The sequence below is a fragment of the Drosophila rhopaloa genome, unplaced genomic scaffold (assembly GCF_018152115.1).
Source record: "Drosophila rhopaloa isolate 14029-0021.01 unplaced genomic scaffold, ASM1815211v1 contig_163, whole genome shotgun sequence".
NCBI classification, from domain to species: Eukaryota; Metazoa; Arthropoda; class Insecta; order Diptera; family Drosophilidae; genus Drosophila; species Drosophila rhopaloa.
This window is the reverse complement of record NW_025335043.1, coordinates 12,249,586-12,264,760: the sequence shown is the minus strand read 5'-3', so window position 1 is coordinate 12,264,760 and position 15,175 is coordinate 12,249,586. Positions and strand designations below refer to the sequence as shown.

Below are 15,175 nucleotides of genomic sequence, written 5' to 3'. Positions count from 1 at the left end.
ACAAGACATCGGAAAATTGGAAATAACTAACGTGAAAATGGGTCAAAATTTTAACCAACGTTAAATTGAAAATTTTGAATGCAGATTTTTAAAGGATCGAATCACAAGTCTTTAGAGGTATGCCACTTTGGAATCGGATTAAATTTGGTAAAGTTATGGACTATGGAAGTCCAATTTTGAGTCACACTTTTACAAGACATCGGAAAATTGGAAATAACTAACATGAAAATGGGTCAAAATTTTGACCAACGTTAAATGGAAAATTTTGAATGCAGATTTTTAGAGGATCGAATCACAAGTCTTTAGAGGTATGCCACTTTGGAATCGGATTAAATTTGGTAAAGTTATGGACTCTCAAATTCCAATTTTGAGTCAACGTTAAAGATTATAGACATAGTATACAGTAGAATATACCCAAACATATAAAATTTTTGTAGAAGATCTGATGATGAACAGTTTATACCTAAAGACAGACATTCTTGACCCTGACAACATATTTATTCATTCAATTTAACTGTATTTTATATTCAATTCATAAATATTCAATATTGGAACACTATGTCGGTGTTTCTCAACAATGGGAATTGCAGAATGCAGAAATCTCCCTTTCTGATCCAAAACATATCAAACGCCTATTTACTGTTAATTTGTTTATTTTTCGCATAGTAGTTTCCAACGTAATCGTTAAATAGAGAACGGCAAACATAAACTGGACGTGTTCATTGCATTATAGGTAAATATATTAAAATTAAGGTATAGCGTTAATTGCTTTTGTGTACAAATATTTAACAAAGTCATGAGTATAAATTTCAACTAATCTTACAAAGAAACAAGGAAGATACATTGTGCTTGGCGCCTTGGGCGTCGTTAGTTCGTTAGTTTCGATCCTCGCGAGTTAAGTACGAAAGAAGGCTAGTTTAAGTGGTCTGTGCTTAATCGGGGATCAACTGAACGGGATCTGGGATCAATAGGCGAAAGTCAACCTAAGCATTAAATTATCCATTAAAATATCCTCCATCGGCAATTATCTCCTACGTTTCTGTTTCTTTTTCTGATTCCGTTAGCAAAGTTCGTTACATGACAAAATGCTTACAAAAGATGCTAGTTACACTATGACAGTTTACAATTGGCAAGTATGAATCGTTATTCTCGTTAAGTATCTGATTTGTTTTTGTTTGTTGCTTAAGACGTTAGTATAATATCAGCTTTTTTCTTGTCTCCTCTCATCTTCTGCAGCTTCTGCTGCCTGTCTTTTAAGTGTTTTTTTCTGGTCATTTGTGTGTTACTCCCCAAAAGCGTTGGATTAGCTAATCGACATGCGATTAGAGAGTCGTCTTCATCATTCGCCCGCCATTTCGTCGATGCGACATCGCACGGCGTGTTCCAGCACCTCCAGACTGGCGTAATCCAACTCCTTCACCAAACAGAGTGTGGCGGACAGCAGATTAGAATTCTGCGGAAGAGGGATATGATTCAGTTATCGATCGAGCTTATCGAAGGTGTGTCACAATATGTACGCACCCTATTAACAGGCCTGCGATGGTAGCCTGAGTAGTGATTCATCACAGAGGCCGACAGAGTCGTGGTCGAATCACTATAACGACCCTCGGGTCGCCTGGAAATGATAAACAATTAGTTTAATATTTAAATTTAATAATGTTATTAAGACACTTAAATACTAAGTGCCAATTGATTTTTTGTTTATCAACCTTAAATCTAGTTAAATTTGAATGATATCATGTTATATATTTAGAATTCGATTGTAAAATACATAATCATGATCCATAATTATGTAAATCGATAATATTAAGAGGTCATTTGCTACAAAATCTACCGATGAAGAAATATGCCCGAGTTTCATTAGGCTCCAAAAAAGTAGGATAAATAAAATAAATCTAGGCTATACAAATTCTTTAAAAAACAGAAAAAATTAAAGCCCATTTGTTGATGCAATATACATAACAGTATCGGTTAACAATTAAATATAAATACATGTTATTTGTTTAAAATTCCTGTCACATAGCGCGTTTCCCATTGCAAAATAAACAATGTAAACATTTAAAGTAAACACGAACTGCCTGGCTAGCTATCTGTGATATGTCACACACTGTAAAGCCATAATAAAATAAACGAAAACCACGATAAGCTAATAGGCACGACCGCTTGACCTGGGGCGATGACCTCACCTCGTCCTGGGCCTGTCCTCCGGATCCCACTCGCCGCCATTCTCGCGGGCACTCCCATTCCGGTAGGCGGTCGTCTCTGGTCCCGCGCTGCGGCGCTGCGGATGGTGCAACTGCATCTGGCTGCCGTAGGGATTGTGGTGCACCTGGGGTGCCTGCTGGTGCTCCTCCCACTCGGTGAGGTCCGTCTGGCTGTGGCGGTAGTGTGCCGGATAGGCGGGCCGGTCCGACTGGTAGTATTCCTGTGCGGGAATACCACAATTAGATAGCTTCACCATCGTCCTGACCCAGCGATCCACGCTTTCGCCTCCGGTGAGGATGGCCGGGCTTACCTTCATCGAGTGTGCGGAGATGCTGGGAGGGAGCGGCGTGGGCCGCACCTCCCTGTAGGTTTGCGTACTACTCTCCTGGTCGGATCCCGGCGAGCGCTGCTCGTCGAGTCCAATAGTGTTTTCGTTAGTGTGCGGTTTGCATTTTAATTGTGTTTTTTTTCGGTTGGTTTTAGGTTGCATTTGGGAGCGGTGAATGGTTGGTAAGAAAGGCAGCAGATTAGAAACGTTAGATACGAGCTTATATCCCCTATTCCCCAGAGCAATCCACACATGACAAATTGTTGAGCAAGTCATTCGAAGGGTAGGGGCAATTTCACACTGGTTCAGTGGTTTTTCCGAGGGACTAGCCCTTTCTCTAGACACACAGAAAAGTCTACCATTTAAAAGACAATTAGAACAAGAAATTCCACACATAAAAAAATTTATCAACATAAACAAGAGCATCATAAAAAAGAAACAATACCTGTTCTCATCATTTAATAAAATAAGATAATTAATTAAGTACCTGGATTCTTAATAAAATATTTTTATAATGAGATAATTTATTCTATGATTATTTCTGGTTAACTAGTTTAACTATTTTCCTCTCGTGTATGAATATGTAATGACCCATTTTATATAGTTCATTTTAGACTTTTGTTTTGGCAATTATAGTCCCCCAGTTCCCATTTCTCATTGTACTTAGTTCGAAAGTCAACTGACTGACTTAACCCACAAAAGCCGGCAAGCAGACAATGGCCTATTGGACAAGCTGGAAAATAAGAGAACCTTAACCATGCCGAAGCCATCGCGTGACTGTCCCCGGAATCCCCATCCTCTCCTCCATTCGAGTGTGACAGGCCCACACCCTCGAGCCTCAATGCTCGAACCTCGAACCTCGAAAATAGGGCCCCGAAAGTGGGCCCGACAACAAGCTCAATTCTGTCATGTCGGATGCGTGGGGCTGTTATGGTGTTATTTGGTATTTTCTGGTGGTGAAGGGCAGTGGATCTTACATCGTACTGGTGGTAGGAGGTGCGCTGCTCTTTGGTTATGGTGTTATACATGGGCGATGGCGGATGCACGGGCTCCTGGAGGAAGGCCGAAACGAGATTAGTGGGAATATTTGTTAAGGAAAGGGGGAAAGTGATCTCAGATCTTACAAGAGCCTGAAATATATGCTGCCGAAGCCTATTAACTATTTTAAGGGCTATATCATGTTCGACAGAAACAAATAAAACGTAATTATTAAATAAACTCAACCGGCAGAATAGCTAATCTATGTAAAACCAATAACTTAAACCAAATAATTCTCAAGCACTTCTACAAAAAACAGGTATTGAATGAATAATTCAATTAAAATTAATGCCATTGAAATAAAAACAGTAAAAGGGTGTACATTACTATTAGTAATGCATTTCTAATTCATTTTTCTCTATATAATGTGTACTAAATAAAGACAATTTGCATCAAAGAAGTACTTTAAAGTTAAATTGAAGAAAAATAATAAATGAATATATAATAAAATAAAATAAATCTAACTTTTTGGCTGAACTCCCAGTACCTTGGTGGGTGTGGGTGGCTGAGAACCCTTGAACGGCTGGGCCGTCTGCACCTGGTAGAGATCGCTGGCACTGTGGCTGATGTTCCCTTCGCTGCTGTTGTTGACCAGCGGACTGGCCAACTGCGGCGGCTTGTTAACAAATGCAGGGTTAATGGGAAAGGGTTCGGGGGAACAGAAATAGACCAAGACGGGGGCGAGAGTTGATTACGAGAGTTCATTACGAAGGCGAGAGATTATAGCCGCTCAACCAGGGCGTGGTGTGGGAAAATCCACCCAGACAATGGGAGCCATTTACCTCTTTCATGGGACTGGAGCTGCGGCGCTGCTGCTGCGACTGTTGCTGCTGCGGTTGCTGATGTTGCTGGTGGTGATATTGCTGTTGCTGCTGCTGCGGCGGCGGGGAGTGTTGCGGGTAGCTGTGTTGCTGCTGCTGCGGCATCTGCTGCGGCGACGTTCGCGCCGTCTGCTGCTGCTGCTGGTAGGCATCCTCGTACACCTCCTCCTCCTGGGCGGCGCCACCGCCTCCTCGCAGGGCGTCGTCCAACTCCTCCTGGGTGACCTCCACATTGTCAAGTTTCTTCAGGTTGGGCAAAGCGCGTAACACGACCGCCCGATAGCTGTGTTTGTGGTTAGACAGAGGTGAGACCGATCATTAGGGGCTTCTCTCTAGCAAATTAACCACAGACTCGGAAAACTATATATGCTCGTTTTGTTATTTCTAAAATTAGCAATAGAATTTGCAGGGGCAGCTGCATGTCTCTAATAGTAATTAAAAAAAATATAGGAAAAACAATGAGGTATAACTTAACTTAACTTATAACAAAACCTGCATTAAATTAAAAAAAACAACCATTTAAATCCCATATTATACATCTTTAAAAAGAAACAAACATAAAATATATACTATAAAATACAAATTTGATATTTGGCACGATTCACAGCTTTAGGAATTATTGCACAAAATCACGTTTCAGAGCTAATTAAAAACTTCAGAGTTATCACTATTAATCAACTTTAACGTTGTTTCAAGCAAAGACTGTCTTATTAAAATATTACAAAAATCATAAATGTGAGAAAAAGTAAAATGTATTTGAAATAAATGCTTAGGCTTTGGAAAAATCGAAATTATGTAGAGTTCTGATGTATTTGTTAAATAAAGAATAGTTTAGGAGATATCTAACACTGTCTTAAATATAGAATAAATTGTGTTTTTTATTTATTTTTTTAATTTTTGTAATATTCCATTAGAGTTACTCACTTGGATCCCGCTCGGTCGCAGCAGGGATTTTCCTCCAGCCAGAGATACCTGAGTGCTGGCAGATTCTGCAGATAGGCGATCTCGTTGATGTCCGAGATGTTGTTCTTGCGCAGATACAGTTCCTGCAGTTTGTTGCAATCCTCGAAAGGCGACAGCGTGCTGATCTTGTTGACACTGCAGCAGAAAGAAACACAACTTTTAGGTTCAAGAAACTTTCTCTGGAAGGCGACAAAGGCGCCAACAACTAACTGCCGTGAATCATGCTCAAAACAACACAAAAGATTCTCCGGCAGCTGCGTGCGGTCATTAACTCGTCGGATTCTTCGCAGAATTCCCCACAAATAACAGTTTAAGATGCTCGGCAGGGGGAAAAGCTGATTGTCATCATTTGTCTGCGTCTAGGTCAGGTTTGAAGTCGTGTTCCGGGCGAATCCCCGCTTAGCACCTCGGCTCCTAACAATGCTAATTACTCTGAAGTGGCCAATTGCCGATGGCCAAAAGCGTGCCTTGATTGCCTGACTGATTGAATAAGTAAAGGAAACGGATTTTGCCACACTGAGGGAAAATCAACTTTGAAATAATAAAGACAAATTCATCGAATTTAAATAAATAATATATAAAGCTATTTATGGGTTTGACCAAACTTAAAGTAAGGTTATGATATTTATATAAATTTAACAGTTTATTAGTTTTATTCTGGTTTTTAACAATTTAATTAACATATTATACAAAATCTGAGAAGAAGTTTAGTCGTATGAGATCGTGTTGAGCACACAAACAACATTATTTTGCTCTGCTGAATGAAATCTGTACATTAATAAATGATGTTCTAATAAAAATGTTAAGCGCTATTTATAAATCAATAACTCTCCAATATAATGCCACATTTCAGTGTTTTTTCTCCCTGTGTTGATACTAGAAACATTTTTTTTCCTATGCAGGGCGGGACGACAGAAACAACTGTCTAAACTTAGCCAGGAAGATCGCTAAATGGCACACGAGTGCGTTGCCTCAGTGAGTGTCTGGTATCTGGAATTCGTAGCTCCGCTTCCCTATTAATAGTTCGGGAAATAAATCAGGGCAATCGGGAGTACGGCCAAGAATGTGTGCCCCTCATTAAATATGCATAATCAATGTTCCCCCTGAAGAGTCAAGGTTACCCAGCACTCGAGTCCCACCAAGTGGATATACCATTGATAGGTCCGTGAAAGTAGAAAAGAAAAGAGCTGCCAGCACGCAAGTCAAATCAATATGCACACTCATAACGCAAGGGAAATGGAATGGTAATAAGTGAGGCGAAAAATACACCCAACAAATGAAGACTACGCCAACGCATTTTACCTGAAGCATAGTGAACCAATCTGATTTATGGCTCATTTATTGCGTACACCACTTCAACCTAGCACAACAAACACCCAAACAAAGTAGAGAACCCCACGTAAAACTAATGCCCAACGAGTTGAGTCTGAAAGGTTTTCGTTGTACAATGCTAAGCCAAGTAAAATAATGCAAACAGGGCAGCCCTCAATGAGAAGTTATTGCCCTCTGGCTTACACGCTCGCCATATCAATTAATTCATTCACGTTTGTATATAGGAAACGCGTAACATTATCTATCGGCTGATAAACCTCCACGACAGTTCGGTAGTCTCGCTTGCGGTAATAGCTTCCTGATAAGAGAAGTTGCACAAGAACAATTCTTAAGAGCAATAGTATCTGCTAATATAGTTTCGAAGCGGTTAAAGTTTAGAAAAGACATTATTTAAGAAATTTGTGACTTGTCTTAAATGAAATCAAGTTAATTAATCTTCACTCCCACTTAACAAGAACATTGGTTTCACAAAAACCGACTTCAAACATCTATTGACAGAATTTGTGTTATCATTCTGACAACAAAAATTAAAACCCAGAAATCTTAATTGCTGTCAAAGAAAATAAAAGTAAGTATTTTATATAAGTATTGTATTATTTAAACTAACTTTTGTTTTAGACAAATAAATTTATTTTTAAAAAGCTCATTATCTGGCGTTTATTCCGAGTCAACAAAACCAGAAAACAAGATGCCAAAAAAGGAGAACTTTTGCTTTTTATCAAGATGGGCTCAAATTCGTTTACTCCTAAAACCCACACTAATATTAAGTTTTCTGAGCTCATATATATATCTGAGCTTTTATATCTACGTAACTGAAGTCAAAATTACTTTTCTAAATCAGATTATTTCTAGTCTCCTTATGGAATACCTTTATTTTTAATCGATTACTCCTTATGGCGTGTTTTCTGCTACTCCCAGATCAAAATTAAAGATTCCTTTTAAGTGGGGCTTAAAAATGTATTCGCTCCATCTGATAATTCCTTTCGGAACAACTGATTCGCCCATACCCACATTATTATTTCCTGATCCAAACAGCTATTCTCACGGTTCTCTTCCCCAAGTTCATTGCCAAATCGCGCCGAGTTCGCTCCTTATAAGGCCACGAACTCTTGTATACACCTCCTCCTATATCTCTTCCATATGCATAATTTAACGAATCGTCAGAGAATCGAGAGTTGTCAGCATATTGCCAACAGATGACGGTGAAGTTTGGCAGCGAATCGATTTCGGCGACCTTGGCAGTCAAAATGATTGTCGCCTTTTAAGGCAAAAGCAGCAGCAGCAGCGCATGCAAAGTTATCGAGCGACATGCAAGTACACCGAGTGCCAGTACAAGTACAAGTAACAAGTACGAGATGAAGTACAACTAGCACAAACAAAAGTATCTGGCAGATACGAGTCATAACCATAGTATCTACCCCCTACGCAATGGCCTACGCGACTTGGAAAAGTACGCGGCCAGTTGCTATTGCCAATTTTGGAGCTCCCACGACTTTTAGCTATTTTGTGTAGTTTTCTGCGGCCGTTGTTGCTGCTGCTTTTTGCATTAATTACGCGCTTGAGCGTGCCAAAGTATTTCTCGTATTTCAGCTTGCCTAATGATGGGGCGATGACATCACTTGAAAGCAAATATCACATCGGTCTAATATATCTTTCTCGCTTTTCTGGGCAGCAGGGAACCCGACTCTGGATCAATCAGATCACGGGTCAGGAAATGATAATCGCAATGATCCTTATATGAGATTTATTTCATTACTTACCTCAGAGCCAAAACTTCCACTCCACGCATTCGCTTGATGATGGACACATCGCTGAGATCACTGCCCCTGAAATAAACAGAGAACGGATGGTATTTTAATAATGATAAATGTACAGTGGAGCCCCCTTTTAAGGCATCACGCGCTCTTATCGCAGATGGGTCAAGAGTTGGGGGAGCCATCTCGAAAAGTAGCTCAACTGCTTTTCACGCTTTTCCAAGCGTTTTTCTCGAGGGGCGCGTGTTTTTCCAGCCCAGGGAATCGTGACTCGCTCCAAAGTGGACACTTCTAAACTGGTTAGAAGATTGCCCCGGATTTGGGTCGAGTGAAAGCAGGCGGCGCAGTAGAAGTGAGCAGCAAAGTGGGCAGATCCCCAGACCCCAGACCCCAGATCGCAGGCCCAAACAAATACAACAGATCGAAGCTTTCACAAACGACTGCACCTGCCCCGGCACGATTAGCAATAGATCAATGCACGGGCGGAAATTAGATCGAAAATCGATTTAATGTACAGTGGGGTGAAACTTGTAGATTTATTTACGAGTTTATGATATCAGGTCCAATTTAAATAATATAAAATCATATGCTAAACCACTGATTTATTGGTGCCTTGCGATAAGACAAATTCAAAAGTTAAACGAAATTAAAATATATTTAGGCGTACATATCAAGACGTTAATGCTAGAAACTAAAAGGGTTGCCCTACAAAATCGAATTTATAACCGCAGGCTTATAAAAAGTTAAGCATTTATATTTGTTTATGCATATTATTTTAAGGTTTGTATAAAACACAACAGATAAAAATGAATCATGTGAATTATTCCTAAGAAAGCTGACTAATCAAAACCAATATAAAAACCAAAACAAAGTTAAATATGTACACAAATATGTTTGCAAAATAAATATTTTACAGTTAAGTTTTGCAAACAAATCCAATCTAATTTTAAGATTTTAGTTTATATTATTTTTCCTAGTGTTCTAGACTGAGTACTTACCAGCAATTAAGCTTTTTGATCAGGGACAGATCGGATTGCTTGGCCCGCGCAATCACCATTTCCTCGGTGAGTCTCGACATTGTCTGTGATTGTAATTGCGATGGCGGTTGCGATGGTGATGCTGTTGCTCCAACTGGTCGTCCAACTGGTGTTCAACTGACCCGTGGCCACAGGTGTGCCACTTGCAGATTCCGGCTATATGTATAGTATGCCGCCGATGGTTGATGGTTGATGGTTAACCACGTATTTAAGCCGCTTGTGAATGCCCAATTTTAGATGGCGAGAGGTGAGCAGCAATGCAATACAACAATAACTACAACAACGGGTTACGCTGGATAGGTAAATAATGTTGTTGCTATTGTTGTTGCTGTAATCACTGGCGTGTCGTAGGCGTTGCCTTGTTGCTGCTGCAATTTTTTTGTAATTACGTAGGCCTCCAAGTTTCCGAGTTCCTTTGGGTTCGGGTTTATCAACCGCTTGAAGTTGGATCTTCAAGATTGAAGATAGCAGTTTTTTGTATATTGTATCTTTTAGTTGCAGCCCTTTTCCAAGTTTATTTTTGTAAAAGGGTTTTTAACCGCTTAAGGTTGGATCTCCAATATTGCAGTTTTCCTATTGTATCTGGTATATGGTATTTTGTATCTTGTATCTCGTAAAGCGAATCTCTTGCACGGATGACTAATCTCGGGTTGTTGCGCCGCGCTTTTGTTTTTATTTTTACTATATCAACGTAACTGGCCGCTTTACTACCACTATCTCTATCTGTATCTCTATTTCATGCTCGCTGTCTTGTTGTTTTTGCCAAAAATTGTTGCTTGCACTGGGAGGTACGAGAAATTTTGGCCAATTTCACATCGTCTGGATCGATTTTTTCGCGCGCCCAGATGTTTCCGTTTTGCCGATTTCGCGTATTTGTGGGTGTGTTAATCGGTTTGTTTGTTACACGTTTAATGTAACTAAACACTTTTTGCCGACACTTTCCATTTCAAACTGACAGCCGAATGTAAAGCTAACTAAGTTTAAAAGAAATTCAGACTTTTTCAGTTCCGATTTTCCGATTTTCCATGCACCTTTTTTCGTATCTCGCTCTCTTACAGGTATATATGTGTGGGCACGCGAGAGAGTATGGGTGTGAGTCAGAGCGAGACAGCAGAGACGCGCGTGTTTTACACAATACTGCACTATTATATACTATTACTAGTGTTATTTTTTCGAGAGTACGTGCGCTCGGCTCGACGGCGAGAAACAATCTGGGGGCTTTGGGGCCTTTCAGCCGTACCACTGGAGCTTTCATTGTCTTTGTTTACGAATGCGGTGTGAAGAAGAAGAGAGGAGAGAGCGAAAGAGAGCGTGGGTGGTCAACCAGTTTTTTTTTGTGAAGGTGTGTGTGTTTGTCATTATAGAGTTATTAACTACAATATTCACTAATTTTAATTAAATTTCTTAACTAACAATCTCAGTTATTAGTTGCATAATTATTTAAAAAAACAGAATAGTAACTTTTACGATTTTACAGATGGCACTTGCCACAAGTGTGACCTTACCAGAAGAAAAAGAGAGCCCTTGAAGCACTTTTGGTATTTAGTACTGTTAATTTTAGGTACGTATATTTAAAAATATTCAACTAGTGGCTATTACATTTATAATCTATAAGAAAAGGAGGCACTTCAAAAATCGAAAGAATAAGTTCTTGTATTAGTTTAATAAAGTTATTAAATTGAAAACGAATAGTTAAATGTTGCACATTTTTCTGAGTATAAAATACAAACTTTTTAACACATCCACATGGGATTATAAACGGTTGTGTTAATATCAAAAGGCTCTTAGTAAACCTACATATAATTTATTTATTATTAACAATTAGTATAATTTGAATTTTACAGATTCAAATTATATTTTAGTACGCAAACATACCGTTACTTGAAAATAATTTCTGGTATATACATTTTTAGTACACTTTGGCCTGATCTAAAATACCACGCTATGGTAACACTGGACACGTTCGTGCTGATTTATTTATAAATTAATTTCTCTCTATCTTGTTTCTCGCTTTGTTTCGTCGCCTGCGACGTGTTGTTTTGTGAAAATTTGCATCGCATTTTTGAGCGCGTGCACTAGTGTTGGTCGGTGTGTTGACGTGCGAGGAAAAGCGACGCTGCGAATTGCGAGAGATCGAAAAACAAAACATCTCGTCATCGCATAGCCAGCATATCCCAAGCAACCCATTAAAATCATAACCTTGGGCGTGTATTAATCAAGTGATCCCTCCTCCGATTTCCCCCCTCATTCGATCTGGATTACTTGGACGGTTGCGCCTGTTTTGTGGTTCCGCTGGCGTTTCTGTTTCCGTGCAAACATCTGGCGAGATAAGGGCCTACATTAGACCGCCCCCTCGCAGCCCCCTCTCCTTCGCCACCCCCTCCGGAAGCTCCGAATCCGAGAAAACTTGGTTGCAAAAACGGCGCTGAACGTAAGTTGGATTACGTCATCGTTCGAGGGCAATTTTAGACTCTGATTGTGCCTTATATATACACAGATATACCCGCAGTTACAGTTTCGCCTTTGGACATAACAGACGCCCGCGCATCCGAACGTTTTTGCGAGATGATTCATGTGGGCGAGAATACGTGGAACCTGCGGATCCTCATCACGGATCTGCAGGTGGAAAAGACTCTGCGGGTGAAAGGAGATCAGCATATAGGAGGCGTAATGCTGCAACTGGTGGATCCGGAGATGCCCAAGGATTGGTCTGATCATGCTTTATGGTGGCCCGCCAAGAACGTCTGGCTGGCCAGGACACGGTCTACTCTGGACCAGGCTGGCGTCCAGTCGGACTCCTTTCTGCACTTCACACCCATGCACAAAACACTGAGAGTGCAGATGCCCGATCTTCGCTATCTGGACTACAGAGTCAGTTTCTCGGACAAAACTTTTAAAGCCGTTGTAAACCTCTGCAAGGATCTGGACATACGCCACCCAGAGGAACTTTCACTTTGCAAACCCCTGGAACCGGAGCATCTCAAGAAGAACTTCTCCAAGTTGCCGCAAGGCAAGATTCCCGTGCCGGAGGCCAAGGGTACCTATTTGCAACCAGCGGCGGACACGAACTCCTTTGTCCCGATCACAGGAGCCTACAACGGCAGCAATGGTAGTCTGGATCGCTCGCACAATGGCAATCTGCTGTGTGCTCCGGCCTCACCCTATGCCACCACTCCCCGGAGGGCAGCCACTGCCCCGGGCACGCCCATCAGCTCGCCCACCGGCACCTGGAAGCACAACTCCACGGGCTATGCCAGCTACGATTCCAACTCTAGTTTCGGGGACCTCCAGGAGAATCTGGCCATGTCGCCCAGGTCACCCAGTCCGGATGTAAGAGCTCGCTTGATTCGACCCAAATCTCGAGTGGAAAAAGCGCGTCTGAACGTGGGATGGTTGGACTCATCGCTTTCCATCATGGAGCAAGGCGTTAGGGAGTACGATACGCTCTGCCTGCGGTTCAAATACTTCACCTTCTTCGATCTGAACCCCAAGAACGACCAAGTGAGAATCAATCAGCTGTACGAGCAGGCCAAATGGAGCATCTTGAACGAGGAACTGGATGCCACCGAAGAGGAGACCCTCATGTTCGCTGCCCTGCAGTTCCAGGTGAATCATCAGACGGATTTGCATCCACCAGGCATCGATTCTGGAATAGATACTTCCAGTCAGGAGACTGGCGGCGAGGACGACATCGACTCGGCTCTCAACGATTTGCAGATCACCCTGGAAGGTCCGGGAGGTGGCAAAGATCAGGGCAACATTACCAGGATACCAGAACTATCGGACTATCTGAAGTTCCTGAAGCCCCAGAGGTTCACCCTCAAGGGATACAAGCGCTACTTCTTCACCTACAGGGATCTGCATCTGCACCTGTACAAATCGCAGGAGGAGTCCCGGCGGGGAGCTCCCAGCATAAGCATCAATTTGAAGGGCTGCGAGGTGACTCCAGATGTTAATCTATCGCAGGGAAAGTTTGCCATCCGATTGGAAGTTCCGCCAGAGGGCAGGAATGGCCCGAACAGCGAGGTCTGGGTGAGGTGCGAGAACGAGGAGCAGTACGCCAAGTGGATGGCCGCCTGTCGCCTGGCCGCAAAGGGTCGCTCCCTAGCCGATAGCTCGTACGACAGCGAAGTGAGCAGCATTCGCTCGCTGCTCCAGATTCAAAAACCCGTCCAGGGAGCTCAGCCCACCGTAAATCCCAGGAGTGTCGAGCCCATGGATTACCTTTCCCCCAAGATGATGCGCAAACTATCCAGCAAGGCAGTGCAGCGGATCCTAGAGGCGCACGCCAACGTTCGCCAGCTACCATTGATGGAGGCCAAGATGAAGTACATCCAGGCCTGGCAATCCCTGCCCGACTTCGGCGTCACTCTCTTCGTCATCAAGTTCGACGGCCACAAGAAGGAGGAACTGTTGGGCGTGACCAACAACCGCATCATGCGCATGGACCTCAGCTCCGGCGATCACATCAAGACCTGGCGCTACAACACAATGAAGGCCTGGAACGTCAACTGGGGCATCAAGTGCATGATGATCCAGTTGGAGGGAGAGAACATCATCTTCTCCGTTCAGTCGGCGGACTGCAAGGTGGTGCACGAGTTCATCGGCGGCTACATATTCATGTCCATGCGCTCCAAGGAGAACAACCAGACGCTGAACGAGGAGCTGTTCCACAAGCTGACGGGCGGCTGGTCGTAAGCGGATTAGCGGAATATGGAGGAATGGAGTGGAGTCTTACGAGTGCCAAGCACAAACCTCGTCGCATGTTCTACAGTTTTATCTATATTTACCTAAAGTAGGGTGCGTTGAGTTATGGGTTGAAAAGTAATCAGCGGACAATGCTAAGCAACTTGTCCTAACACCAGTTAAAACTTCCGCAATGTCAACAATTAACAAGGTCATTTTTCTGTTCTGGTTTTCAAAAGTAACCGAAATTTATAACTACTTTTAAAACTATGTTTGTGTTCTTACTGTCCGCATTTATTTAAAGAATAATTAATTTTATGACGGCCAGAACAGCTATTCAAAATATAAGATAGACTTGGAATAGATCCAAGTATTAGAATTTGTGTTGTATAAATCTAGGGCAATGCTTAACTTGATTTAAAATCGGAAGTAGCTTGAAATTGTCCAATGATTACCTCCATTTTTTATCAACCCAGTCAGTCGAACCACCCTAATCGATAGCGTTGTGTGTATAAGTGTTGATGGAAGTGGAATTCTAGACTAATAACAATCACCACGCTGATAACGATTATGATAACGATGTTGTGCCTTCGCGAGAGCAATCTTAACCCAAAACAAGTCCAAGTCAATGTCCTGTGTTCTCTGTGTTGTCTGTTTTCTAACACAGCGTTAAAGTTTACACTACTTAAGTCCTTTTTTTACCACTTTTTCGGACTTGCGCGACTAACCCGCAGTTTTACATATTGTATATTTATTAAACAAATTAATAAGCAGAATAAATTATTTTATATGTTTTTAATGATCGTAAACGGTGGTTTGTTTGCTTGCATTCCAATGGCAGCTGGTAACCCGAGCGCCCTAGGGGATTACTCATCCAGTTTTATGGAGGTTATGGGCCTCCAGAGGGGCGTTGTTGCAAGAGTCGGGCGTTTAATATAAAGCACGGGTATTGTTATTAATAACGACGCACTCAATTGAATTGATAAGCACCACGACTCATTCGTCGTTGCA

At 41.9% G+C, this 15,175-nt stretch overlaps 2 protein-coding genes across 7 annotated transcripts; one reads left to right on the top strand and one right to left on the bottom strand.

The window, feature by feature from the left end:
• Positions 1-639: 639 nt before the first annotated feature.
• On the bottom strand, positions 640-10,970 carry LOC108044326 (GATA zinc finger domain-containing protein 10). 6 transcript variants are annotated; one of them, XM_044457629.1, is made up of 10 exons: positions 9,440-10,970; positions 8,448-8,513; positions 5,317-5,490; positions 4,354-4,675; positions 4,059-4,187; positions 3,511-3,585; positions 2,516-2,611; positions 2,187-2,425; positions 1,522-1,615; positions 640-1,453 (listed from the first exon to the last, which is right to left on the bottom strand). In XM_044457629.1, exons 1-10 carry the CDS (start codon positions 9,517-9,519, stop codon positions 1,340-1,342), a joined length of 1,389 nt encoding a protein of 462 aa, XP_044313564.1. In that variant the 5' UTR covers positions 9,520-10,970; the 3' UTR covers positions 640-1,339. The 6 variants fall into 6 exon arrangements, with proteins under 6 accessions (XP_044313564.1, XP_044313565.1, XP_016978803.2 ...); XM_044457630.1 differs by lacking the exon at positions 2,516-2,611; XM_017123314.2 differs by lacking the exon at positions 4,059-4,187.
• Positions 10,971-11,415: 445 nt separating this feature from the next.
• On the top strand, positions 11,416-14,973 carry LOC108044325 (unc-112-related protein). Its single transcript, XM_017123313.2, has 2 exons — positions 11,416-11,909; positions 11,976-14,973. The coding sequence occupies exon 2, from the start codon at positions 12,044-12,046 to the stop codon at positions 14,174-14,176; it is 2,133 nt and encodes a 710-aa protein (XP_016978802.1). The 5' UTR covers positions 11,416-11,909; positions 11,976-12,043; the 3' UTR covers positions 14,177-14,973.
• The last annotated feature ends 202 nt before the right edge of the window (positions 14,974-15,175 follow it).

What these genes read in the sequence shown, in the direction of transcription:
- LOC108044325 (XM_017123313.2), top strand. Translation starts at nt 12,044, where the DNA reads ATGATTCATGTGGGCGAGAATACGTGGAACCTGCGGATCCTCATCACG.
- LOC108044326 (XM_044457629.1), bottom strand. Translation starts at nt 9,519, where the DNA reads ATGTCGAGACTCACCGAGGAAATGGTGATTGCGCGGGCCAAGCAATCC. An exon ending in ATCAAAAAGCTTAATTGCTG is followed by an intron (nt 8,514 to 9,439) that starts GTAAGTACTCAG and finishes TGTTTATTTCAG; the next exon opens with GGGCAGTGATCTCAGCGATG. An exon ending in AGCCACCCACACCCACCAAG is followed by an intron (nt 3,586 to 4,058) that starts GTACTGGGAGTT and finishes GCCTTCCTCCAG; the next exon opens with GAGCCCGTGCATCCGCCATC.